Source organism: Canis lupus, chromosome 26 (assembly GCF_048164855.1).
Source record: "Canis lupus baileyi chromosome 26, mCanLup2.hap1, whole genome shotgun sequence".
Taxonomy (NCBI): Eukaryota; Metazoa; Chordata; class Mammalia; order Carnivora; family Canidae; genus Canis; species Canis lupus.
In genome coordinates this window covers 23,445,818-23,471,733 of record NC_132863.1, presented here as the reverse complement: position 1 = coordinate 23,471,733, position 25,916 = coordinate 23,445,818, and the positions used below count along the sequence as shown (strand labels likewise).

Below are 25,916 nucleotides of genomic sequence, written 5' to 3'. Positions count from 1 at the left end.
GTGGTCTCGCAAATACTATGTCCATCTGCTAGACTGACCCTCAGCTCTTAGGTCAGCCTGTCTGTCTGCTCTTAGAGGCTGGCAACATCAGTCTGTCTGTACATTGGATGTCACGATAGCTTATCTTTCCCTTTTGGATACTGGGCCTACTTTTCTGTCTGTCTCTAGAACTCTAGCTAGGCCTATTGGTCCGTCTGTCTGTCTTTCAGTCTCTCTGCTGCCTGGTCCATCTGGTGGTCTGTTGCTCAGCTCGTGGCTCGGCACGACTGCCGACTTTCCTGCCGCCCTCCCCTGCCTTCCCCCCATCTCCCAACTCTGGGTCTCTGTCTGTCTGTGTCTCTCACATCCTCAGCTCCTCCATCTGTCGGTCTCAGCGTTTCCGAGTGTGTGTTCTCGCCCCTTTCCACTCCCCCTCATGGCTCTGGGCCAAAAACACAGCAGCTTCCAGCGGCTCCCGCACTCGGGCTCCAGCCAGGAACCACCCCCTACGCGGCTCGCTCTCTGGTTCCCCACCCAGGCCAGGCACCCCGCACAAGTGGAGCCTTACTGTTCTGTGGGTTTGTAGGGGGACGGTGTGCAGGCGGTCATAGTAATGGGAATAGCAGCTCACAGTTAGTGAGTGCCAACCGGACACTAACCTTGTTATACAGACTGTCCCTTCCTCACAGCAAATCCTTGGGGTGGGCACAATTACTACCCTCATTTTACAGACGGAGAAACTGAGACCCACAAAGGGAGAGGGGCTTGTATAAAAGTCACACACCCAGGTAGTGCCGGCCCTAGGACTGAAACTTGGCTCTCCCTGGGCCTCTGCCTCGGAGAAGGTGGTTTGGTTTCCTGGAAAGCGTGTGGTACGGCTGCCAGGGAAGACCCATGTTGGATGGGGATGGACCTAAAAGCTTTGCCTGGAATGGCAGGGCTTCAGAGAAAACCGGAGGATGGGTGACAGTAGTAACCAGACCAGGGGACCCAGGCTCAATCCTTCACTGGACTTTCTGGGAAAGTCTAAGTCCTCCGAAGCCCTCCATCCTCCTCTGCAAAATAAGCCCCAGGAACTGTATTCTTGCCTACACCCATCGCCCCACCCATCCAGTTCTGGTAGCATTAGGGCCCAACAGCAATATCCTGAACCCAAATGCTTCCCTCCACCAGGTGGCACCACTCTGGCACAGGCCACTAACTACAAGTGTTGGCTGCCTCCCTCCTCCCTGGTCTCCTTCCTTCCTTGCCCTCTCTGAACATATTCTTATCACAGCTGAGGGATCCTGTAAAATCCTAGGTCAGGTTATGCCACACCTTAGAATAAAATCCTCACTATGACCTTTGAGGCCTAGTGGGATCCAGGTTTGTCCATCTCTAGGACCCCACCTCCCTCCACCGTTCCCCTTCATACCTCTCCAGCTGTTTCCTGAATACCCCAGACCCTTTCCAGCCTCAGGGCCTCTGCATAGAAGGGGCTTCACTAATGCCTGGCAAATTCTCATTCTTTTCACCTCAGCTCAGTGTCATCTCCTCAGAGAGGCCTTCCCAGATCCCTCTTACTCCCCGTCCAAAGCACTTCTCCCTACCCCTCTGGCCACCTTCTGTCCTGTCACTCTGCTTTCTTTTCTCGATTAACACATATCACAACATGAAATGGTCTGATTTCTTGCTTACATATTTGTTGTCTGTCTCTCTGATGATGCGGGGATCCTGGTTGTCCTGTTTTCTGCTATGTCCCTAGTGCCCGGCATAGTTAATGTTCAATCTATATTTATTTCTTGAATGCATGAATGTGTGGATGTACTTTATACACTCTGCTTTATAAGTTCCCCCCAAGTAAAGGCAGTCAAGTGCAAAGAGAAAGAACTCCAGCTTGGGAGTTAGGGAGACCAGAGTTCAGATTCTGGATTCATCATTTACTGTCTGTGTAGTCTTGGGCAAGCTCCTTTCCTCTCTGAATGCCTCAGCTCATGCCCACTTAATTGGGTAGCTATGAAACCAGAAAGGGGTGGTATGCATAAAACTGACTCAGAGGACCCAGCAGGAAGAGGAGGCCTCATAGTTTCCAGTTTAGTTTCTGGCAGACCTGGGATCTGCTCCTAGGCTGGCTTTTCCAGGGGCTCATCGAATCTGTCCCCAGGAGGCAGAGGGTCAGAGAAGTCCCTTTCGGGGTGTCTCTGTCCATTCCCTGAAAACAACTGCCGCTCATGAATGTACTTGAATGTACTTGGCTAGAATTCCTCACTACAGCCCTGGGAGGTTTTGTGGGCACAAGAGTGAGCAAGACAGACCCAGCCCACTTGGCGTTGCCCAAGTAGGAAAACTGGATGTGGTTTAAGTCAGCATGTAAACTGGTAACGACAAACATTCCATGGGTTCCAGACAGGGCCTGGCCCAGCTTGCAAAGGCGTGGCAGTCAGGGAAAGCTTCTCAGGAGGTGGCTGCTGAGCCATGATCTGAAGCAGGCACAGGAATTAACCAGGTGAAGGAGGGAGAAGGGGAATTTCTGACAGAGGAACAACACGGGCAAAGGTCCTGAGTTTCAGGGAAGCAGTAAATGGTCAGAATGGCTATAGCTCAGAGAAGGAGGTGAGAAAGTGAGACATGACGGGGCCATGGTGAAGCATTTGGTCTGTATCTTAAGAGTGATGAGGATCCAGATGTCTGGGTGGCCCAGCAGTTGAGCGTCTGTCTTCGGCTCAGGGCATGATCCTGGAGTACTGGGATCAAGTCCCACGTTGGGCTCCCTGCATGGAACCTGCTTCTCCCTCTGCCTGTGTCTCTGCCTCTCTCTCTGTTGTCTCTCATGAATAAATAAATAAAATCTTAAAAAAAAAAAAAAAAAGAAAGAGTGATGGGGAGCCACAGAGAGGTTTTAAACAAGTGAACAATGGTGGCTGGCTAGTACCCGAGCATTTTAGAGGGAGCACTCTGCGAGGAACAGAGGGGAGAGAGGTGGAAGGTGGGAGATCAGTTACAGGTGAGAGTTGAATATGGACCCCCAACACCCTCCCCCAGGAGGGCATGGACTCCAGAAGCAAGTAGCAGACATTTGGAGAAGTGACTTCCCCAAGGTCAATAGCCAGAGTTGCATCTCAAATCCGGAATGGTGACTCTTCCATTTCACCACAGGGAGCAAATCAAGCTGAGTCAGGCCCTGCAGACCCAGATGCAGTCTGTTCATTCTCTGGGGAAAATGGCAGGGGGGTGTGTGTGTGTCCCCCTTACCTGCACTGGGACCTACCAAGCTCTTGTAGGGAATGGCCTTGAGGCTCCCTCCCCATCTGTCCACCCCTCAATGTTGAGCACTCCTGTAAGGATGCAAAATGGGACCTTCCTGGGGTTGGCAGCCAAATGAGTCATAAATGTCAGAAAAGAATGTGATTTTACACGTTTGGCTCCCATTTCGTGCAGTGCTGAAAGCTGGGCTGTTTCCCTCCTCCTTAGCAGCCCTCTACAGAGTCACGGCACCTCTTTTTTGCTGGGCTAAGGCCAAACATTTTCCTGCCACTAATTTTAGGCTCTAGCTGAAAAGCTGAGACCCTCTCCCCTCCTACCCACTGCCACCAGCTCCTCTTTTCACTCAGCAGGGAAGCAGGCAGCCCCTCTCCAAGCAAAGCATTTGGGACTGAATTCCTACCTCTTTTGTCCTTTACAGTATGAATACAGCCAGACTTCTTCCTCTCTCTGGGTCTCACTTTTCCTATCTGTGAAATGGGTGCAGAGCAGAAACTAAAGCCCAATACTTCCATACTCTAGCCCAGCACTCTTTGTCCTCTACCCTTTCTCTCTTTTCCTGATATCTCTGGGCAGAATTGTCCCTGTGTGGCAGGGCATGAGCCAGGGGGAAAAGGGGGTGAGAGTCCAGTCTCGTGGCATCTGAAAGTACTTGGAGACCAGGGAAGGGAGAAAGTACCACTTCTATCTGTCCCTGGTGTATGAGCTCCTAGAAGGTAGAGAGGCCACACTGTTATTATGGGGTACTCTGGGGAAGGATAGATGGGCCCTTGTCTAGAAAGCAGAACAGCTCTAGCTAATTGCTGCCCTGGGAGAATGTGAGCCCAGTGTGGATGGAATTTCAATCTTTCAAGAATAGATGGAAATTAGAATATTTGTGCAAAAAATGTCCAATTTGGATATGTTAGCAACTAATTTTTAAAAACACCATATGAATTTTTATTTATTTTTATTATTATTATTTTTTTTTAGAGAGGGAGAGAAAATGGGGGTGGGACAGAGCGAGAGTGAGAGAGAGAGAGAGAAAGAAAGAATCCCAAGCTGGCCTGGGTGGCGCAGTGGTTTAGCGCCTGCCTTTGGCCCAGGGCGCGATCCTGGAGACCCGGGATCGAATCCCACGTCAGGCTCCCGGTGCATGGAGCCTGCTTCTCCCTCTGCCTGTGTCTCTGCCTCTCTCTCTCTCTCTGTGACTATCATAAATAAATAAAAATTAAAAAAAAATTAAAAAAAAAAAAGAATCCCAAGCTGGTTCCACACCCAGCACAGAGCCCGACTTGGGGCTCGATCTCACAACCCTGAGATCTTGACCTGAGCCAAAATCAAGAGTCAGGCACTAACTGACTGAGTCACCCAGGCACCCTTACCATATGAATTTCTAAGAAATTATTATTCCTTTTTTAAGGTGTGATAATAGTATTATGTATTTTAGTTATACTTTTTAAAAGTTCATCTTTTTTAGAGAGGTACTGAAATATTTATGGATGCAGTGATATGATGTCCCAAGATTTGCTTCAAAGTAACATGGAAAGGAAAGAAATGGGCTGGGGTCTAGACACCTATGTTCTCCAATATCCATGTGTCCTATATTAGCCACATGTGTCAAAATTAAATGAAATTTAGGATTCAGCGTCTCAGTCACACTAGGCACACTTCAAATGTTCAGTAGTCACACATGGCTAGTGGCTACCATATTGAACAGGATGGGTATAGAGCATTTCCATCACAGCAGAAAGTCCTATTGGATGCTGCAGGCCTAGATGAAGCAAGATTGGCCAGGAGTTCATTGTTGAAGCAGGGTAGTGGCACATGGGGGATCATTATCCTGTTCTCTCTGCTTTTGTATATTTAAATTTTTTCACATAATGAAAAGTTTCATCAAGCAGTAGGAAAAAAAATACTGCGTGGGCCAAACAAACACATCCTCAGGCTGGATGTGCTCATGGGCCACTGATTTGCAACCAGTGATCTGGCAGTTAAGCCCCATAAAGCCTTCAAGCTCGATCCACAGGGTCTTAAAACTGTAAGGGGCTTTGCAGATCATCTAGTTTGCCCTCCAGACACAGGGCAGGAGGCCCTGCAACAGCTTCCCTGCCAAAGTCAGCCACTTTTGTCTGCATGTGTGTGGCCATGAGGAGTTCACAGCCTCAGGAACAGCCCGCTCCGTTCCTGGGCAGCTTGATTGTCAGGGTATCTTGACAATTCTAACTCCCTTGGACCTTGGGTTGTCATCTGTCCTCACACAATCTCTGGAGATACAGAAGAAGTCTCCTTCCTTGAAAGACTGTCTGTGGATGAGGATTAGCAAGCATTAGGACACCTGATGCCCCCTATCTTGTGACTAAGTAAGTGGACTGTGCTGCTACTTAGGCCAATAATAATAGTGATAGCAGGAAATATTTTCTGAGCACAGAGTATGAGAAAGCCCCGTGCATTTATGTTATCTCAGGACGTGTTTACAAGAAACTTAAGAGGTGGATACTATCACCATCGCCATTTCACAGATGAGACTAAAGCTCTGGCTGCTGAAGCAACTTACCCAGGGCCATGCGACTAGGAAGTCATAGATCCAGGAGCCCCCAGCACCCCAAGCCCTCAATTACTCTGCCGTCATGTCCCAGTCCTAGGGAACTCAGCCAGTATTCTCAAGCCCCTAACTGGATTTTACAGATGGGGTAACTGAACTGTAGGCAATGAAGTGTCTTGCTCAAGATTCTGATTTCAAAGATTCCATTCAGTTCACATGAACATTTATTGAGCACCTACTGGATCCATTTCCTAAGCCACCCAGCTGCCACGCCAGCATCCTCCTGGGAACCTAGCCCCAGGGCTGTTCCTGCCACATCTTGTACAAGTACAAAGGCATTGCCTAAGCCTGCATTTGTCCACTGACAATGTGGAAGTCTGTAGAAGTAGGCCAAGGAGACCCCAGCTGTGCCCACAACTTCCACTTCAATGCCTACACTGCCTTAGCACCCCCACATCAGCCATGGATACAGAGACTGCTTCAACAGACTTGTGTTCTAATGACTGCTAGGGACCTTGCCAAAGCTGGCCAGGTGCAAGGTCCCCAACAGCAACAGAGGGTCTGCTCTGGGCCAGTCACCATGGGGGCCAGAGAAAAGAAAGGGCAAGGCCTCACCACCTCCAGAGGCTTGTAATCTGGTAGGAAAACCAGCTGGGTGGGCAGGCGATCACAGCAGAATATGATCAGGACTGTGGGGCTGAAGAGGAATGAGTAATTGTGCCTGGAGGGAAAGTCTGAGAGGAAGAACCCAGCATGTTAACAGTGGGTACTTTATATTCAAATCAAAATTTAAAAATATCTTTCTGATTTTTTTTCCTCTTCCCAAAGCAATACATGATTGATTGTATAGTAAGAATATACTTAAGTAGCAGAAGGCAGTATTGCTTGGTGGTCACACATGTAGACTTGGGAGCCTGACTGCATCCCTTTAAGCCCTGGCTTTGCTACTTACTAACTGGGAGGCTGTTACCTCTTTGTGCTGTCATTTCCACATCTGTAATATGGACCGATCATGCTAGCTCACGCTAATTGAGCACTTATGATATGTTGAGTCCTGTGCAAGCCATGTTCCTTGTATTTATCACTAAGCCTTCACAACGGCCACTTGTCTAGCCATGGGACATTATTATTCCATCTCATAGATGAGGAAACTGAGAGGTTAAGTGACTTGCCTGAGGTCATGCAGCTCACACATGGCAGACCAGAGTCTGAGCTCCACAGTCCTTGTTCTTTATCACCACACCCCCTACTCGACAGAATTGTGGTGAAGAGGAATGATCTCATTGAAGTTTTCTAGAAAGGTAACTAAAATTTTCAGTAATATCTGGCTTTTTAAAAGCAGGCGAATGAATGTATACATGTATTTCTTGGCTAATTAAAAACCAGAGGAAATCTTTAAGCAATATAAGAAATATCTAATTAGTAAGTAGAAATCTCCCATAACTCCACCTCTCTCCCCCTCCCCAAGATAATGAGGGGAGGGGAGTCTTCTTTATACCTTTTCTGTGCTGCCTGAGGTTTCAACAACAGCATGTAGTTCCTTTATAAACAAACAAAACAGCTAAACAATTTCCACTTTAGATTAAAAACAACTTGCCTGACTGAGGAAGTGGGAGGTGAGGTCTGAAGAGTTGAGGGCAAAATGGGTTTGTTCAGGGAAAGCTTCTCAGAACAGGTGGCATTTGAGCTTGGCTTTGAAGGATGTGCAGAATTTCACCAGGAGAATGGGACAGGGTGTTGCTAGAAGGACTACAGGCAGCTGCTCAGAGGCATGAAGGGAAAAAGTGTGTGGCTTGCTTTTTAGGGGGCTGGAGCAGTGAGGAGACAAAAGGGCAAGAGGCCAAAGGCTCTGATGGCAAGCTAAAGCATCTGGACATGCTTGAGGGGCTGAGGGGAGCCTGGGCTGGCTCTCTGGCTCCAGAGTTGTGGCAAGGTCAGATCTGAGCATTTGAAATATCCTTCTGGCTGCAGGTGGAGGCAAGATGGGGTGGGGTAGGCTGGGGGGAACTGGAGGCTGATAGGATTTCCCAGGGGAGGAATTTCAAGACCCTAACAAAGGCAAGGTGGTGAATGGAGAAGCCAGTGTAGATCCCAACCCATCCTCCTTCTCTTCCCTAGGGACCTTCGCCCCAGCTGCCTGGGTTCAAAGCCATTTCCTGGCAGCCCTCCATCCTCCCCACAGGGCTTCTCCTGTGTGGTCTTTATAGATCAAACAGGGATGCTCAGCCCAACTGCCGCCGCTGTGTCTGTTAGGAGCAGCTCTAATGGCCTGTTGCAGCCGGATGGGCAGGGGGAAGAGGGTGGTGGGGGGTGGAACACCTCCTGGAGAGGGGTCTCCTCGGAGGTGGGTGGCGAGGCTGGCCCGGAACAACCTTACAAAGTCAGAACAGGGAGGAACCTTGTGGATAATCATCAAGTTCAGGGTGTTGTAGACATGTGTCAGCCATGCTACAGTGAAAACAAAATCCTAGATAGGTAACCAAAATATCAGAAAAGAGAAACTCAGATTTCAGTTGAAATGATGGTGTAAAGGCAGTGAAAGAGTTTGAAAACCACTATGGAATCCAAACCCTGACCCATTTTATAAATAATAATACAAATAGTAATGGCTAAAGAGAATTGCATACTTCCTGTGTTCTAGGCACTGTGCTAAACACTATGTATACATTATTTAATTTAACTACTCCCTCCAGCCATGTGTGATAGGTACTATTATCTGAATGCCCATTTTGCAGATGAGAAAACCAAGGCACGGACGAAGTTGCCATTTGCCCCAAATCACAGAAAGTGGCAGACACAGGATATGGCTGACTCCAAAGTGAGTTTTTAATCATTAACATCTTGGCCCCAGTGGGGAAAATGACAAAAGATGGAAAGATACCCTGTCCACTGAGCCTGAAACAGACCCCCACCCTTGCGGCTACTACCCTGGTCCAGCCCCCATCTTCTCTCACCTGGATCATAGAGCAGCATCCTCCCAGGTCTCCAGGCCTACCCCGGTTTCCCTCTGATCTATTTTCCAGCAGCCAGAGTGCATACTGTAAAACAGAGGTCAAAACCCTATTCCTCCTCTGCTTAAGTCCTCTGGGGCTCCCACTGCATGCAGAGTGAAACCCTAAGTCCTCCCATGGCCTATGATGCCCTGCATGATCTAGCTCCAGCCAGCCTGTCCACCATCATCTCCTTCACTGTCCCCCAACTCTGATTCGGCCACACAGGCTTTCTCTTTGCTCTTCTCTTTCCCTTTGTCCTGGACATCCTTCCCTCCACACAGCTCACCCTCACCTCATTCAGTCCTCTGCCCATATGGCATCTCCTGGCAAGTGCCTACCCTGGTCACCTCATTTCAAAGAGCCACACTCTCCTCCCTGGACCTCTGCAGACCCCTGCCCTGTTTCACTTTTTCCACAGCAATTACTAGTTGACCCATTAGATCTCATATTATGTTTACAATACATATTATATTTGATTTTACTTATTTATCAGCTTCCCCCATTAGACTATTGATCTTTATGAGAACAGGGACTTTGTCTCATTCACCACTCTATTCCCAGTATATAGCACAGTGCCTGCTATACAGCAGGTACTCCATAGATTTGTGGAATGAATGACTACAGACTAAAAGAACAGGTACCTTTGAGGCCCTCTTGCCATCCTGCCCCCTCCATGGCCAGGTATGAAGTGAATAAATCTCTTCCACAGAGAACAAAGACCAGGGCTGATGGTCTGCTCACCTCCAAGGGTCCTGAATACTTAACAATGGAACCAGCCCTTTGCTAAATCCTTGGTACACATTATCATATGAAACATAGAAACAACCCAAGAGGTGGCATTATTATGGCCCCTAGATTCCAAAGGTACAACTCAGGCACGGAGAGATTATATAGCTTGTAACGATCACATATAGGAAATGAACTGAGGACATTTGAATCCAGAGTCCGTACTCTTAACCATGAAGCCAAGAATATAGCTTTCTAGAGAGAAGAACCAGAAGCTGACTTTACACCCAGTTGGTCACTAATTCATTTCAGAACTTCTCTTGAGTGTAGGGTTTGTGAGGAGGCAGAGGGAGCAGTGCTGGGGCATAGATGGAGTATTTAGAGATAAGGCTTTCCCTCTGCAGGCCTGCCTGCCTGCCTGCCTGCCTCTTTTGAGTCCCCAGATCCTGACAGCCTCAGAGCAATCCTATGCCAGATCATCTCCCACTAATTGGCTTAGTAAACTATGCTTATCTGGGCAAAGCTTGAGCCCAGTGAGTTCAAGATTAGGGAAAGCAGGATTCATGGTTTACCGCTCTGCTGCCCACAGGGTCAGAGAAGACAGGCTTAGGGCTTTAATTGGCTTAACAACCCTGAGTGGCTTAACAGCTCTGAGGGTTGGGGTTGGGGAGGTGGGGAGGGATGAAAACACAGGTTGCTGTCCAGCTCACAGCCAGCTTCATGTCCCATCAAAGGATCTGTGTTTGATTTTCTCAGGGATCAATCTGTCTTTGTGCAGGGCCATTGCTCTGCAATCCTCCAATGCAGCCAGTGTGGTGGTGCCAGAGATAGGATTTGGGCTTGGGAGCTGGAGAAAGCTGGATTGGCACCTCACCTCCCCCCACTTCCTCAGCAGATGACCTTGGACAAGTTAATTGACTTCTCTGAGCCTCATTTTCTTTTCTGATTGGGTATATCAGTTGCCACCAGAGGGTGGATTTCAGAGTAAAACGAGATCCAGTGTCTGGAGTACATCATATGGGGCCTAATTGGGACGTGGTGGGTACACATGAATTCCTTCCTCTCCTCTTCCTCCTCTTCCTTGGAGCCCCATTTTGTAATTAAAATAATAATAATAACACCCATTTCACAGGGTTTTTTGAGAACAAAATCCAGCCCATCAGTTGAACCCACGTCCTGTCATAGATCTATGTTATCTGGCTCCTCAAAGTACTCAGACTTTTGATCCAGCATTGTGTAAGCTTGAGGAGTTGAAAGATATTTTTATAATTCAGAATTGAAGGTGTGGGATTAGAAGGTAGACTGGCCAGTCTCCCAGCTTGGGTCTTGTAGGGCTCACACACACCTCTCCTTCTTCATTACCCCAGGTTCTACCACTCAGAACATCTGCACCAAGACCTGCTGAACAGTGAACATGTTCATTGTGGGAACATTTCACGTGGTAAGCAAACATATGCCAACATTGCTTAATTTCTAGGAATGCCAGCCCCAGTGGCTTCTCTGTCTTGTCTGGGTTTTCCTCCATTTAGCCAGACTCTCAGCCATTTTAAAATCCAGAGCTTTAGGAACAGGGGTCCAGAGGCTTTAGCTCTAATAACCAGTTCCAGAGTCAGACTTCCAGAAAGGGAAGGCTCCTAAGGTCATCAGATCTAATATTCTCCTTTCACATACAGGGAAATTGAGTCCCAGAGGTGGGAAGAGTCTCACCCAAGGTCACCTAGCAAGCTAGTTACAAACCCTGATGCAGCTGTGGGTTTCCTGACTCCCGCCACCCAGCCCAGTCCTGGCACTTTCCCCACAATATACACTGTCTCCCCATCCTCGCCCACAATGTTCAAATCCCTCCCCCTCCTTTCACATTCTTATCTCAGTACAGCAGAAGCTCTGACTTCCTATCTCCTGGAATCTTGGGATCTCAGACTCATAATTCTTTGAGCTTGGGGGACACTTTAGTGGCAGAACTGCAAGGTAGATAGATTGAACCTGGGCTTTGAAGGCAGAGAGTCCTGAGTCCCAGCTCTTCTGCTCCTTAGCTGTGTGACCTTGGGCAAGGATGCCCCCTTTCTGAGCCTTCATTCCCTCAGCTGTTGGATAGGAATGATAATACAACCACATCGCAGGATTATTAGGAGGGACACAAGAGATGAAACAGGTAAAAAAGCAACCAATGGGCTTGGCACAAAGTGAGTGCTTAATAAAATAACGGTTACAGAACTGTAAATTAGGGTTCTCATACCCCTAACGCCTAAGTGAGATGGTCCAGATGTGATCAGAGGGAAAGGAACTGGACAAACTGAAGCACATATGCCCTGTCTAAATTGCTACAGGCCTGATACTGCTGGATTCCTTTTTTTTTTTTTTTAATTTTTAATTTTTCCAAGAGAAGCTAGAACTCTGGATTTTTGAAATACTATATAAGCCAAACAAGACTCTTCTGTAGGCCATATTCAACCCTGGGACCATTAGTTTGTCATCCCTGCAAAATCATCTCATCCCAACCCTCTCACTTTGCAAATGAGGGAGAGTGGAAGTAGCCCTTTTATCTGAGAAGCCATGGACCCTCGGTCATCTCCAGCCACTGCCCTGAGACCCCCACCCCTACCCCCATGGCCATTTTTTGCAAAAACCTGTTTGAGGGAAACTCAGTTTATGTTTAAGAAAAAAATATTTGTTTCTTGTAAGTAGATTCTGAACAGGGGGATAAGGAGGTTTGAGGTAGCCAGTGAGTTAAGGGGCAGCTGGCCCACTTTAGGCTAAAGGGAAAGGGGGATGAAGCTTTGGCTACCAAGAATAGGAAGTTACCATTTCAGGATCTAAAAATATCTATCACCATCTGTCCACTCGGGCACAGAATGATAAATGCAGATTAGTTCCTGGATGTAGACATGAATATTTTTATGTGTCAAGCTAATAATAATAACACCACCTTGTGTGGATAGAGCTCCACCTCCGTTTTCCCCCAGGGCAAGCTCAATGGAATATACACATCATCTCAGCAAGGCATGGATGGGGAAACCAAGGCAGAGAGAAACTCAGCAACACAACAAGGGTGACACAGCAAGTGAGCAGCTGGGAAACCCTGGGAGTCCTGTTTCCAACCCTCAGCCCAGTACTGAACCTTCTAAGTTAGGCAGAATGTGTTAACAAGTAGCAGAATAAATATAACAACAGCAGTAATCACCCTTTACTCTCTACGATGACTTTGACTTTTTCCATGCTTTCCCCACATCTGTGTTCATGATAATCTATTACATTCCTAAAGTACGTTACAGTCTGCATGGCATTCACACAGACCTTCTCTCACCTGACCATCTCTCCCAACTGGTAAGAAAATGTGATGGTAGACCAATGAGATGAGATAAGTAGAGACTATCCCTCATTGTGGAGGTGAAGAAACTAAGGCTTGGAGGGAGGTTTATTTAAGATCACATAGTGGACAAGTTCATTCTGTCAGTGCACAGTAGAGCCTAAGCTACCAGAGCAATTCTGATTCAAGAGGAACCCCAGGTTCAGAATTCCCCATGTCTCCAATTAGCTTAGCTCGGCAGGCAGCCTGGAAGTGGGCTGCTTGTACAAAGCCTCAGTTTTGTTTTACTGTCCTGGGGTTAAGGGACAGCTAGTGGCCGTCTAATCTCAGATTCAGGATCCCAAATCCCCTTGGTCTTGTTTGGACAAGGGAGACACTGGGGGAGTCCTAGGAAACAGAAGAAGCCAGACAGCTTCTCAGCAGGGTCTGGCACACCCTTAACCAGAAGTCCAAAAAGTTTGGGCGGGATATTCATTTAGCTGCCTCAATTCTGTTTCTCCCAGGAGGTTGGGAACGGACTGAGATTCCAAACTGGTGATCTTTTGAGAGCAAGGAAGGACTTCTGAGATCTTTCCTAAGCTGAAGCTTAGCATTCAAGCAGAGGAAGGGGTCAAGGCTGGATGGAGCCCTAGGGCCCTGTTCCAAGCTTCACACATCCCCTTCAGTCCCGGGCCCTCCTCATTCACACCCCTCTCCACCCCCACCCCCCCCACCCCCCCTCCCCGGGATTACTTTCTTTCTCTTCTTGCCCCATCCCTTCCTCCTTCAATGGCCAGATCAGGGGGTATGGCACTGGGGTTGGTCAGAGTTTGAGGGCAGAGGTCAGGGAAAAGCTGGCGAAGAAGAAATCAGAGCTGCAATAGGGTGGGGCGGGGCGGAGGTCAGGACGCAAGGGGCCCTGGAGAGGTCAGAGTAGGGCTGGGGCGGCAAGTAGCCCCTCGCCACCCCCACTCCTCGAGCTCAGCTCCCTCCACCTGAGCTTCTCCTACCTCCAGACCTGGCCGAGCTGCAGGAGGTGGACGAGGGTCTGCAGCAGCCAGACGCAGAGGCGGCAGCAGCGGCGGCGGTAGGCGCTGGCCGAGGAGGGCGCGGGCCCGGGACCCAGCTGGGGGCCGCCTTCTTTGGTCCGGAAGGCGGCGGCGCTGTCCTTGGTGCTGATGGAGGGCCCGCCGGCGCCGCTGTCCTTGGTGCTGACGGCGGGTCCCGGCGCGCCCGCGGGCTCCGAGTAATCGTAAACGAACCAGCGGAAGCTGAGCAGCTGCACGACCAGCGAGGGCAGGAGCACGAAGAGCAACGTGAGGCCGAAGTAGGTGCGCTGACCCTGCAGGTAGTAGGAGGCCGCCAGCCACAGGTCCGTGGCGCCGTCGGAGAAGAACACGAGCAGCGCGCACAGCACCCAGCAGCAGTCCCGCAGCTCGTAGCGCGGCCCCGGGCCCCCCGCCCCGGTCACTCCGGGGCCCCCGGCCGCCGCGGCCGCCGCCTCCCCGCGCCCGCCCGCCTCGCTCCGGGCTCCTCCGGCCGCCCCCTCCGGCCCCGGGCCGGCCGCGGCCGCCGCTCCATCCGACTTCGCGGCCATGTTGGCGGAGCAGGAGGCGGGGAGCGACTTCCGGGCGGCGGAGGGGGTGGGGTGCCGAGTGGGGAGGACCCTGTGCGGGAGGCTCCCGCCTCCTCCTCTTCCTCCTCTCCTCTTCTTCCTCCTCCCCTCCACTTCAATTATTCATTCCCCTCGGCGCCGCCCCCGTCCCTCCCCCACCCCGCCAGGGCTGCGGCCGGATGGGGGCAGCTCCCCCGGGAGGGGAGGGGAGAGCATCCCAGGTCACCCTCTGCTTTCTCCCTCAGAGGCGTGGGGCCCCAGCCTCACGTCTTCGGCCTCTCACCGCCACCCCACTGCACTTCCTTATTTCCTCTTTTCTTCACCGCCCCCCTCTGCATCCTCCCCTCTTCCATTTATCTCCTCTGTTTACCTCCAGTGGCCTAGGTCTGAGGAGGGTTGGGGACGGGGGACTTGGAAGCAAGGGTCTGCCTAGGCGGGCATCTCAGTAACACTTTAGCCATCATTGGATGCTAACAAGCTATTTCCTAGTTTCCAAAGTGTTTGCATATTGTTCCATTCTCGTCTTTGATCTTGCAGAGTCCCTTTTCCTATTGTCTTTTTCTTATTGGTTTGAATATGAGAAAATTGCAGCTCTGAGAGTTGCTGTCTCTTCCCCACTCTCCCCCTTCCCTCCCTCAGGGACTGCCTTCATTTGGCCACAGCCCTAGTAGAGTCTGGCAGGGAAGGGGGCAACCTCAGAAGGTAGGGGATGGGAGGAAGCACCAGGTGGAGGGAATAGCAAGTGCAAAGGCCTGCAGCCATGAGATTGGAGGGCACATTTTTCAAGGAATTCTGGACCACAGATCAGGGAGGTAGAAAGCTGGGAAAGGTGGACCCGAAGAGTTCTGAGGGATGTGATCCTAAAAGTCCAGGAGATTCACTTTATTCAGGAAGCAATGGGAAACCACTGCAGAATTTGAGCAAGAGACAAATGTGATCAAGTCAGGATTTGGAAAGAAGCCCCTGCAGCCAGCCAGAGGAGAGAAATGTTCACTGGGAAACAGCTTGGGGGTGGAGAAGCCGGATAGAGAATATAACAGTAATCTAGGAGAGGAGGAAGGGTTGCTTATGCATCCTGGATACCCCAGCTCACCCACAACCCCTTTGCTCAGATTGGATGTATCAGGGCATTTATTGCACAAACACTCATGTAGCGGTTTCTCTTTGCCTGGGACACTGGAATCACTGTACAATTACCAACTCGCTTTATCCTCACAATTTGTGAGGTAGTTTATGTTTTTTTCCTTCCAGTTTACAGATGAAGAAGTTGAGTCACAGAGAATCTAATTCATTTGTCTGGAGTTACACAGTTAATCAGTGCTAGAGCCAAATTCAAGCCCTCATGAGGCTCTAGAGCCAGCTTTGCTGTCTCATAAGGGGAGAAGGAGAGTTTGATGGAAAGGGAAGAAGGAAGATGAGGCGAGAGGAGGTTTGAGGATCATGCTGCTTCAGAGTAGCTCGGAAGGGAAGCGGAAGGGTGACAGCTGCCCTGGATCAGGAAGGAGCAGCCATCTGCAGTCCTATAGCTCAGCATCCCTTTCGTGTCCAGGGACTGTTTCAGTCCCAGCAATGCTCAGGAGGTTGGAGTGCCAGCTGTGGCCCAAGGCTGAAAACAGAGAAGGAAGAATTAGGGATTAAGGGAGTTTTCAATGCTGGATTCAAAGCTAACAGTCTCTATCCCCAGGCATGTGTAGACTAGTGGGAGTTTTTGTGAGTTGGGCTGGAGGGGAGTCTGAATCCCAGTGTGATTTAGTCAGGAACAGTATCTTTTCTCCTTCTTTCTGTTCTACAGCCCTAAGCAGGGATACTCATGGAGTGCACAGAGCCCTGGGCAGAGGAAAGCTCTGCCCTTGGACCCCCCAACAGCCAGGTCTGCACATGTCTGGATCTCTGCCTAGATAGAGCCCGACAGTTAGATTCTCACCTCTGGGCCCCACCCCAATGGAGGAAGCTCCTCTACCTCCTATACCTATCCACATTCTAGGATTAACGTGTTCAAACAGGAAGTAGATGACACGCTTTTATGTCTGAGACTCTAGAGCCAGGAAGCCTGGGTTCAAAACCTACTCACCTCTTCCTGGCTCCATGACCTTGGGCAGTCACTCAATTTCTCTTAGCAAAATGGGGAGGGGTAACCAATGCTTTCCTCTTGGGAATGGGGTGAGGATAATTAATGCTAATTATTAGCTAGGGTGATGCCTTCCACAGAAAGCCTTCCTGGATCTCCCACCCAACTATGCCCTGCTCCTTATCCCTCAGAGAAGTCTTCTTGACACTCCCCTATTATGAGCTTCTATGATAGTGTAGTCTTTTCCTTTTTAACACCAGTACACTGACAATTTATCTTTTTACCTTTGCCTGTTTGGAATTGCCTGGGAGCTTCATAAGAGTTGGGACAATTCATCTATTTTCTTCACCAACAAATTGCTGAGTGCCCAACACTGTGCCTGGCACCCAATAGGCATTTAATAAACATCATTAAATGAATGAGTGAGTGATCAACTCTATGAAATAGCTTCTGTTGTCCTCCCCATTTCATAAACCAGATTAGTGATCCAGACAAGGGCAGTGACTCACAGAATTATCAAGCCCTTCTGTGTGTCAGGAATTGTGCTAAGAACTTTATGGATATTACCACATGTTATCCTCAAACCAGCCCTTTTCTTGTGTGAGGAAACGGAGACCCAGGGAGGTACTGTCACTTTCCTAAAACCATTAGTTAGAAAGTAGCGGAGTTGGCATTCAAGAATTCTACTTTAGGCAATAGGAGTGGTGACAGAAGAAGGATTTGATGGGTTGTCTGAAGTGTGGGACAGGTGGGAGTGTCCCACCTATCAGTGATACTTTAGAGAGGGGGACCCTGACCTGAATGGTTTGGACTCAGTGTGTTCTGAGTGGCCTGAGATCAAAGGTCAGGGATTCAGACAAGGATCAATAAGGGAGTACAGGAAGGGTGTTCTAGTGGAAGTGGGGGTGGGGGTGGAGTGCAGAACATCTTGAGCAAAGACTCTGCAATGGGACTGAGTCAGGCTCATTCCAGGGCTGAGAAGACCCTGGGTGTGGCTAACGTGGAAGGAGAAGGTAGACCACAGCTATTTAGAACTGGACAGGCCCTGAGATCTTCTCCAGTTTCCCAAGTCCCTCTTTCATTTTACAGATGGGAACACTGAGGCCCAGAGAGAAGGCCCACATCTAGCAAGTGGCAGAAATAAATTTGGGAGCCTTTCCTTTCCCCAATGGCATGGTGCCTGAGCTTTGTTGGGAATCTTAGGAACAATCTTTATCATAGCTGCAAGCTCAATCCATGCCTACTGCACCTTCTGCTTGGACCAGTTTCTAATAATATTCCTTTAGTTCTTCTGTAAACTGTGTACAAGATAATTGGCACAGCATTGTTTATTACTGCAAATATTGGGAATGACCCAAATGCCCATCGGGAGGGGACCGGCTAAATAAATCATGAAATTTCTGACAACAGAATGGCATGTGGCAGTAAGGAAGGCAATGAATCTCTCCATCTCCTAATACAGAGGGGGCTCCACGGGGACAAGCAAGGGATAGAATGTGGGCAGGGGGAGGAGTGAAGCCAGGTGAAAGGGAGGATAATAATCTATTTTTGTATTTGTCATAAATGCATAAAGAAACTTTGGAAGTCTACATAAGAAAATGAGATTACTGAAGAAGGCACTGGGCAGAAGAGGAACAGGATGAAAGAGGGAGACTTCATTATAAGCCCATTTATAATTTTTTGGAATCATGTGAATGTATTTACCTATTAATAAAATAAAATAATAATGAGGACAGCTGCTGCTCAGCTATTGCCGAATGCTGTCATATGGGAATAAGCGGTCAGTATGGTCAGATTTTCTAATTATTCAAGAGAAGCCAGAAATCTGGATTGTATTGTACAATCTCTTGATTTTTAAATGTTGGCTCCATTTTTGCTCAGACATTTTTTAGGCCAAGTAAATAGGTCAGTGGGTCAGACATGGCCGGAGGGCCACCAGTTTCAGCCTCTAATGGCTTCCTGCTCCCAGGGCTGGAGTTCTCAGCACCCCATGCACCCCACCATGTGGGCAGTGGAGGACAGAAAGCATCCTGCCCCTTCTCCCAACACCCTCAAACCCTTGCCCCTTGGGGCTGTGACATTTGGGGCTTTTAACTCAAGATCTGGAAGGCAGAGAGGGGTTATGAACTCTCAGATAATTCCCTCCCCTGGGGCCCTGCAGGCTCCAAGGCCCAGCTGCCTCCCGCTGCCCACCCATCTGTCCCTGGGAGGTGGGGACCAGAGTGAGGCTGGCAGTGATGGGGGTGGGCAAGAGTCCCCGCTCTGAGCCTTGGATCACTGGGCTCTGTCCAGATTCAAAATCCAAAAGGAAAAATCTAGAGACTGTGAGAAAAGGAAAACAGGCTTGGCTGTATGTACTTGGTGTATGCTGAGCTAATTCACCAAATTGCCAAATTCACCAAAATGCCAGAACCAGAAAGGCCCTAAGGGACCGTGTCATCCAACTCCTTCATTGTACAGATGGGGAGACCAATCTCTGCTCCCACCCATGGCCCCAGGCCACGGTCTTGTCACCTCTCTCATGGACAACTGGACCACACCAGCCTCCTCACTGGGCTCCCTGCAGCTCCTCTTTCGCTCCTAATGTTCAGTCTCCACCCTTAGCCAGAGAGTCCTCTTTTATTTTTTTTTCTCATTTATTTATGATAGTCACACAGAGAGAGAGAGAGGCAGAGACATAGGCAGAGGGAGAAGCAGGCTCCATGCACCCGGAGCCTGACGTGGGATTCGATCCCGGGTCTCCAGGATCGCGCCCTGGGCCAAAGGCAGGCGCTAAACCGCTGCGCCACCCAGGGATCCCGAGAGTCCTCTTTTAAAAAGAAATCTAGTCAGGTTTCCTTCTGCTCAAAACCTTCTTACTGCTTCCTACCCCACTTTGAGCCAATGTCCCCAGCACTGCCTACAGTCTCTCTGCTGCTTTCCTCTCTAACCTCACCTCCTTCTGTCTTTCCCTCCCTCATACTGTTCCAGCCACTGACTCTTCGCTATTCTCTTACCATGCCAACCTAATCCTCCCTGCCTAGCTTTGTTACCACAATGCCACCCTGGGATTCACAAGGCTCCATCTTTCTTTTCTCTAAAATGCTGCCTCTTCAGAAGATTTTCCTAGTAACTTCTCCTGCCACTCAGAGGGGATACCCTCACCTACCTCATTTTTATCCACAACTACATTTTTATCCATTTAACTACATAATGTTATACTATGTATTTGTTTCTTGTCTAGAGGATAAGATCTGCAGCAGTCATGCCTGTGTCCTTCACCAGCACTTAGTGGAACGTAGCACATAGGTATAGTGATTCCGAATTAGCTGTGACATGAAAGGACACAGGTCTGTAATTCAAGTGACAGACAGTCCTGAGTCTGCCATTACCTGCTTAGGTGACCTTGAGCAAGTCACCTCACTTCTCACCTCTGGGCCTCAGTTTCCTCATTGGTAAAACAAGGAAGTCACTAAGACACCTTCAATTCAATAATCCTGGAAGGTCTTCCCTGCTCCAATGTCACTTTCTTTCCTATAGAATCCAAAAGTCCTTTAAACAAACAATTGTGTTTATTTATTTACTTATCGAGTAGTTGACACAGTCACATGGCTCAAAGTCCAGAGGTACAAAAAGGACACGTTTGTCCTCCCTTGTCTTCCAGCCATCCTCTCCAGAGACAATCAATGACAAGTTTCTTCTCTCAGTCTCTCTCTCTCTCTCTTTCTCTCTCTCCCATCTACTTATCTCTAACCCTATTCCACCATTTTGAAACAAAGGATAGCTTAATTGTACATACTTCTGTCCTTTGTCTTCTGTTAACATAATAGCATTTTCGGAGATGGCTCCATGTCAATGCACAGACAGTGCACTTGCTCTTTTTCATGGCATCACAGCATTCCGTTGCATGGATGGTCCATAATCTACTTCACTAACCTCCTAAAAAATGGGCTATTGGGTTGTCTCCAGCCTGTTAAAACAATCTGTTAGTGAATAATTTTGTGGACGTACCATTTTGGATCTCTGTAGACTAAATCCACTTGCTGATGGAATGGTATGTGTGTTTATAATTTAGATAGATCCCTTTGTAGGGATTCTATCCATGTCTGTCACACATACTGGCATTGAGTAAAAGTGCTTGGAAAAGGGCTTTTAAAATGGACTGTTAAACAGCCTCAGACTCTGCAGATGGGGAGATCATTCCACCTTGCTAAGCCTGTTTCCTCTTCCAAAGAAAATTTCCTACTTCGTGATATGTAGTGGCGAGGATCAAATGAGAGAGTATAGGGAAAGTACTCAGCACCTTTTCTGGCACACAGTAGGACCTCTAGAAAGATTAGCCATTCTTCCTCTCCTTGATGTTATTCTCTGCCCTCAGACTGTGGGCTCTGTGGGAACAAGGACCTTGTCTGCCTTGTCCACTGTTATAGCACAGCTCCAGGCTAATGGAAGCTGTCCAATAATTACTTATTGAGTGAATGAGTCCACTTCTCAATGTCACTTCGCTCATCAGGCCCTCCATTGTGACCTAGCTCCTGCCTACTCATTCAATTTCATCTCCTCTCCCTCTCTCCCCTTCTCTTTGGGCTCCAGCCACACTGGCCTTCTCCATGTTCCCCCCTGCCACAGTGCCTTTGCATGTGCTCTTCTCCCTGCTTGCAACAGTGTCTCTACCTTACCTTCACCCATAGCCTCTTCATTTACTTAGTTTACTTTCATTCATTCTTAGATCTTAGGCCAAGTGTCACTTTTTAAAGAAAGCTTCTTTTACCTCCACCCCCTGGTTTAGGTTAGATTAAAATATATCTTACTGGGTTCTGAGCTTTTCATTTGAGCCTTAGAGCAGTTAGGAATAGTATATACCTGAATGTCAATCTTATCCTTGTGACAAAGCCTGCAAGACTCAGGATCAGGTCTGTCCTATTTATCAGTGGATACCCAGGGCCTGGCACAGGGTAGGCACTCAATAACTGTTGCCTTGAGCGAATGAGTGAATGCTAACACCTATTTTACAGATGAAATGAGCCTCTCATCTCCAGCTAAGACAGGGAAAGTCTTGACTTCATGTTCCACCCTCTTTCCGGTGGAAGGAGCAACTCCTGAAAGGTTCTGGTTGGTGAAGAAGGAGGGGAAGGGGTAAAGGGGGGGTGGAGAGAGAGAGAGAGAGAGAGACCGAGACCCTTAATTTTCTCCAATGCACGATTAGGTCATGGGCACACTCAGTCATTCAGTAGACCCCTGGGTACCTGAGGTCCTGGGCACCTGAGGGGAAGCCCATGGAGCCCCTAGCCCCAGTGGGCTCCAAGGCCATGAAAAGCCAAAACAGTGGCAAAAAAAAAAAAAAAAAAAAAAAAAAGGTAGCCCAAAAGAAGAACATGACTGATGTCAGAAGAAAAGAAGGACCAGGGGCACCTGGGTGGCTCAGTGGTTGAGCATCTGCCTTTGGCTCAGGTTGTGATCCCAGGGTCCTGGGATCAAGTCCTGCATGTTCTCCCTCTGCCTATGTCTCATGTGAATAAATAAATAAAATCTTTAAAAAGAAGGAGGAGGAGGGGGAGGAAGAAGAGGAGGAGGAGGAAGAGGAAGAGGTCGTCCACCAAAGTATAATTCTCTCTGGAAGGCCTGAGGGGAGAGTGACCTTCCTGAGGATTGAGGACTGGGTGGGATGAAGGTGTCTTCTAGGAGAGGCTTTAAGGGAAGGGGGTAAGCACTCAACAAATGGAGAAGGAAAGCAAAGGATATTCCGGGCAGAGGGCATAGCCTGAGCAAAGGCAGAGAGGTGAGAATGCTGGGATGTGTTGGGAGACTAGGGTTCAAGAATTGTGGAGGAAGATGAGGCAAAGCAAAAGTTAAGCTCACAAGACCAGCACCAGGAAACATGGCTCGAAGGGTCATTGCAGCACTTCTTTTATTTTATTTTATTTATTTATTTATTCATGAGAGACACAGAGAGAAAGGCAGAGACACAGGCAGAGGGAGAAGCAGGCTTCCTATGGGGGAGCCCAATGTGGGACTCGATCCCAGGATCCCAGGATCATGACCTGAGCCAAAGGCAGACGCTAAACTGCTAAGATACCCAAGCATCCCTGTAGGACTTCTGATAAGATGAAAAACAACTGGATACCTGGGTTGCTCAAGTGGGTTTGGCTCAGGTCGTGATCCTGGGGTCCTGGATTTGAGTCCCACGTCAGGCTCCCTACAGGGACCCTGCTTCTCCCCCTGCCTGTGTGTCTGCCTCTCTCTGTGTGTCTCTCATGAATAAATAAAATCTTAAGAAAAAAAAGATGGAAAACAACTGAAATGTCTTCCCACAAGAGAACTGTTTAGTAAATATGATGCCACTGCATGGACAAGCCATACACAGGTGGATAATGCCTCATGTTGGTGAGGACGTGCATTACCAGTAGGGGTATAAATGAGCGCAGCCATTCTGGAGAGGAGCATGGCAGTATTTAGAGGGGAAAGAAGCACATTCATGCCTTATGACAAAGCAATAGCGTGCTAGGGCAATCAGGGTGGCTCTGTGTGTATCGATGGGGAGAAAAAAATGGAACTCAAGCATCCACAACCAAGGGAAAGGACAAGTGAAATGTCAGGGGAAGCAGCTCGGGTTCTCTGGAGCTTCCAGGAGGCAGGAACTAGAGATACACAGAGTAGATGGATAGAGCTGGAAATATCAGATGAAGGGGGAAAAAAAGGAGCAGGAAATGAACATGACTTATAGCACAATAATATTTATCTGGATTTAAAATACTTATCCAGTTTATCAGTATCTATTAAAATTGGACATAGCTAGCAATTCTGCTCCTAGATACACACACAACAGAAATGCATGCGTGTGTGTGTACCTAAAGACGAACAACCGGTCACATCTGCACTTTGTAACAGCCCCATGCTGGAAACCACCATATGTCCACTGATAGCAGCAGAATGGTTTGATTGTGGTGTAATTTGACCAGTGGAATACTTTATAGCATTGAAAGTAAGTGATCCATCCACAACTACACACTATTATAGAGATAAATCTCACGAACAAAATGTTGAGCAAAAGAAGTCAGACACAGAAGAACACACACTGTGTGATTCCATTTGTACACATTTCAAAAACAGACAAAAATCAATGTCTGGTATTGGAAGTCAGGGTGGTGGTTACTCTTAGGCTGGTTGTGGGGAGGCTATGGAGGGGCTCTCCTCATTCTGTTGTTTGATCTGGTTATATAGGTGTGTTCAGTTTTTTGAAAGTTCATGAACTGTCATGCATTTATCATACATGCTCTTCATTGAAATTTTTAAAAACCTATAAGCACATAAAACAACTACTATGCATTTTGTAAGCATTCTCAAATATTTAAGGATGTCTATCAGAGAGTTATGGTGAGGTCAGAATTGAGCAGGGGGAGAGAGAGGGAGGAAAAGGAGAAAATAGTTCAAATGAGAGAGGATCCTTACAGACTACCTCCTGACAGTGTGCTAAGAACTGAGCAGTGGGGGCAGCCCCTGTGGTGCAGTGGTTTAGCGCCGCCTGCAGCCTGGGGTGTGATCCTGGAGACCCCGGATCAAGTCCCAAGTCGGGCTTCCTGTATGGGGCCTGCATCTCTCTCTGCCTGTGTCTCTGCCTCTCTCTCTCTCTCTCTCTGTGTCTCTATGAGTAAAGAGACAAAATCTCAAAAAAAAAAAAAAAAAAAAGAACTGAGCAGTGGGGCCTATTCAACCCTTGGTACTTCAGTGCATAAGAAATCAATGTAAAATTTAAGTTAGCAAGCTAGAGAAACAAATGAAATATGGTGCTTCTACATTATAAAAAACATGGCAACTGTCAGAAAACAGGAGAGTGATCTAAACATACCAGTCAAAAATGTCCAAGAGTCAACAGACTACAAAGTGATCCATTTGTGAGCAGTGCCCTCCATCTGCCTTACTGCCCTACCACACACACGATGGTCTCCTATATTTTCTCAGGGTTCCTAACTATGTCTTTATATGAATATCACAGTTTTGAAAAGACACACTCAAACTGGGACTCTAAGGGGAACTGGGTTGAGGGGAAGGGGTGTCAAAAAGGAACTTGAATCTTTTCTGTAATGTTGTCAGTTTTGGTAAGAAGAATCTATTCCTGGAATTTAAAATGAATAGATTTAGCATTAAAGGTAATAGCAAAGGCCAGTTCAGGGAGGCCTGTAATGTTCTAGCCTTGCATTCTCTTTGAGGTCACTTAAGATTTTTCAAGTCAAGCCATGGGACCATCTGTTGCCTGATGAAATCAGGGCAAGGGGAGTTGGAAGACAGGTTCCCCACCTGGCTCCCCATCTGGCTGCATGACCTCGGGAGGGTCCCATCCCCTTTCCGGGCCTCAGTGTCTTCATCTGCCCTACGGGAATCAGGTTTCTGTGTTACTGGGGGATGTGGGAGGATGAAGTGAGGGCACAGAGGAAGATGGAATGAATGTAAGGATTATTCTCTGGGTCAGAGGAGGAAAGGAGTGGAGCCCTCCCCTCCACCTGTCAAACCCACGAGGGCGCAAAGGAAGCAGAGGGAGGAGCTGTGGACCACCCAGGAGAGCAAACAGTCCATCTGTGGGACAGGGGCATGTTGTCAGCAGCTGGGAGGCCCAGCCTGGACTACTCACAGGTCAGAGCCTGTGAAGCAACCACCCAGGCTGCCTGGAGAATTGGGACATTGAGCAGGCTTCTTGCTACTCCTAGGCCCAGTGCAGCTACAGTCCTGTGCCTCTCTGAGCCCCCATCACCATCCTCCCATCCTTAACACCCAGCTCCCTAGACTGTGCCCCTCCCCCCTTTTAACCCACCCTATCCCCACAGCCAAAGAGTGCTTTTACAAAGTAAACCCAATCATGTCCCATATTTGCTCAAAACCTTCCAGTAGCTTCTGACTATGAACAAAATCCAATCCCCTTACCTTAGCCAACAAGTCCTGGCATGATCTGCTGCTCCCACCACCCACCTCCTGCATAGGGGTTTAGAACCTGGCCTCAAAGAGAATCTGCTCAATTAGAGTTCTGGCTTCCTTCCTCATTCATTCATTCAAAAATGTCTATTGACCATCTACTATGGGTCAGGCACTGTTCTAGGCATTTGGGATGTGTCACTGACAAACGAGACAAAGATTCGTGCTCTTGTGGAACTTCTTTTCTAGCAGAGGGAGATTTAACAGTAAATACAAATAAGTTAATTATATAACACATTGGAAAGTGTCAAGTGCTATGAAAAAAGGAGAAAAAAAGCAGAGCAGAGGAAGTTGATCAGAGAACAGGGAGGGGCGGGGTTTGCATTTTTAAATACAGTACAGTGGTCAGGGTAGGTCTCATTGAGAAGGTGAAATTTAAGCCAACACTTGTAGCCAATGAGGGAGAGCAGAGGGGGAGAGAGATGGGAAATGCCTCAGAGGGGCAAGGCAGGCATGCAGGGTCTTGTGGGCCTCAGCAGCAAGGAGTTTGGCTTTTACTGAGTAAGGTGAGGGTTTTGGGGGATTTTGACCTTAGGGAGGGG

At 48.3% G+C, this 25,916-nt stretch overlaps 2 protein-coding genes across 9 annotated transcripts in view; both read right to left on the bottom strand.

Annotated features, from left to right (window-relative positions):
- XKR7 (XK related 7) overlaps window positions 1-14,345 on the bottom strand; it is a 28,467-nt gene extending 14,122 nt beyond the window's left edge. Inside the window, exon 1 of the mRNA XM_072800514.1 lies at window positions 13,759-14,345. Coding sequence (XP_072656615.1) covers window positions 13,759-14,345 — 587 coding nt within the window. The remainder of the gene's footprint in view (window positions 1-13,758) is intronic.
- A 1,219-nt stretch (window positions 14,346-15,564) lies between these two features.
- The window catches only part of TTLL9 (tubulin tyrosine ligase like 9), a 70,539-nt gene continuing 60,187 nt past the window's right edge, over window positions 15,565-25,916 (bottom strand). For all 8 annotated transcript variants that reach the window (XM_072800505.1, XM_072800501.1, XM_072800499.1 and 5 more), the window contains one exon: window positions 15,565-15,969. In XM_072800505.1, coding sequence (XP_072656606.1) covers window positions 15,937-15,969 — 33 coding nt within the window. In that variant the 3' untranslated portion in view covers window positions 15,565-15,936. The remainder of the gene's footprint in view (window positions 15,970-25,916) is intronic.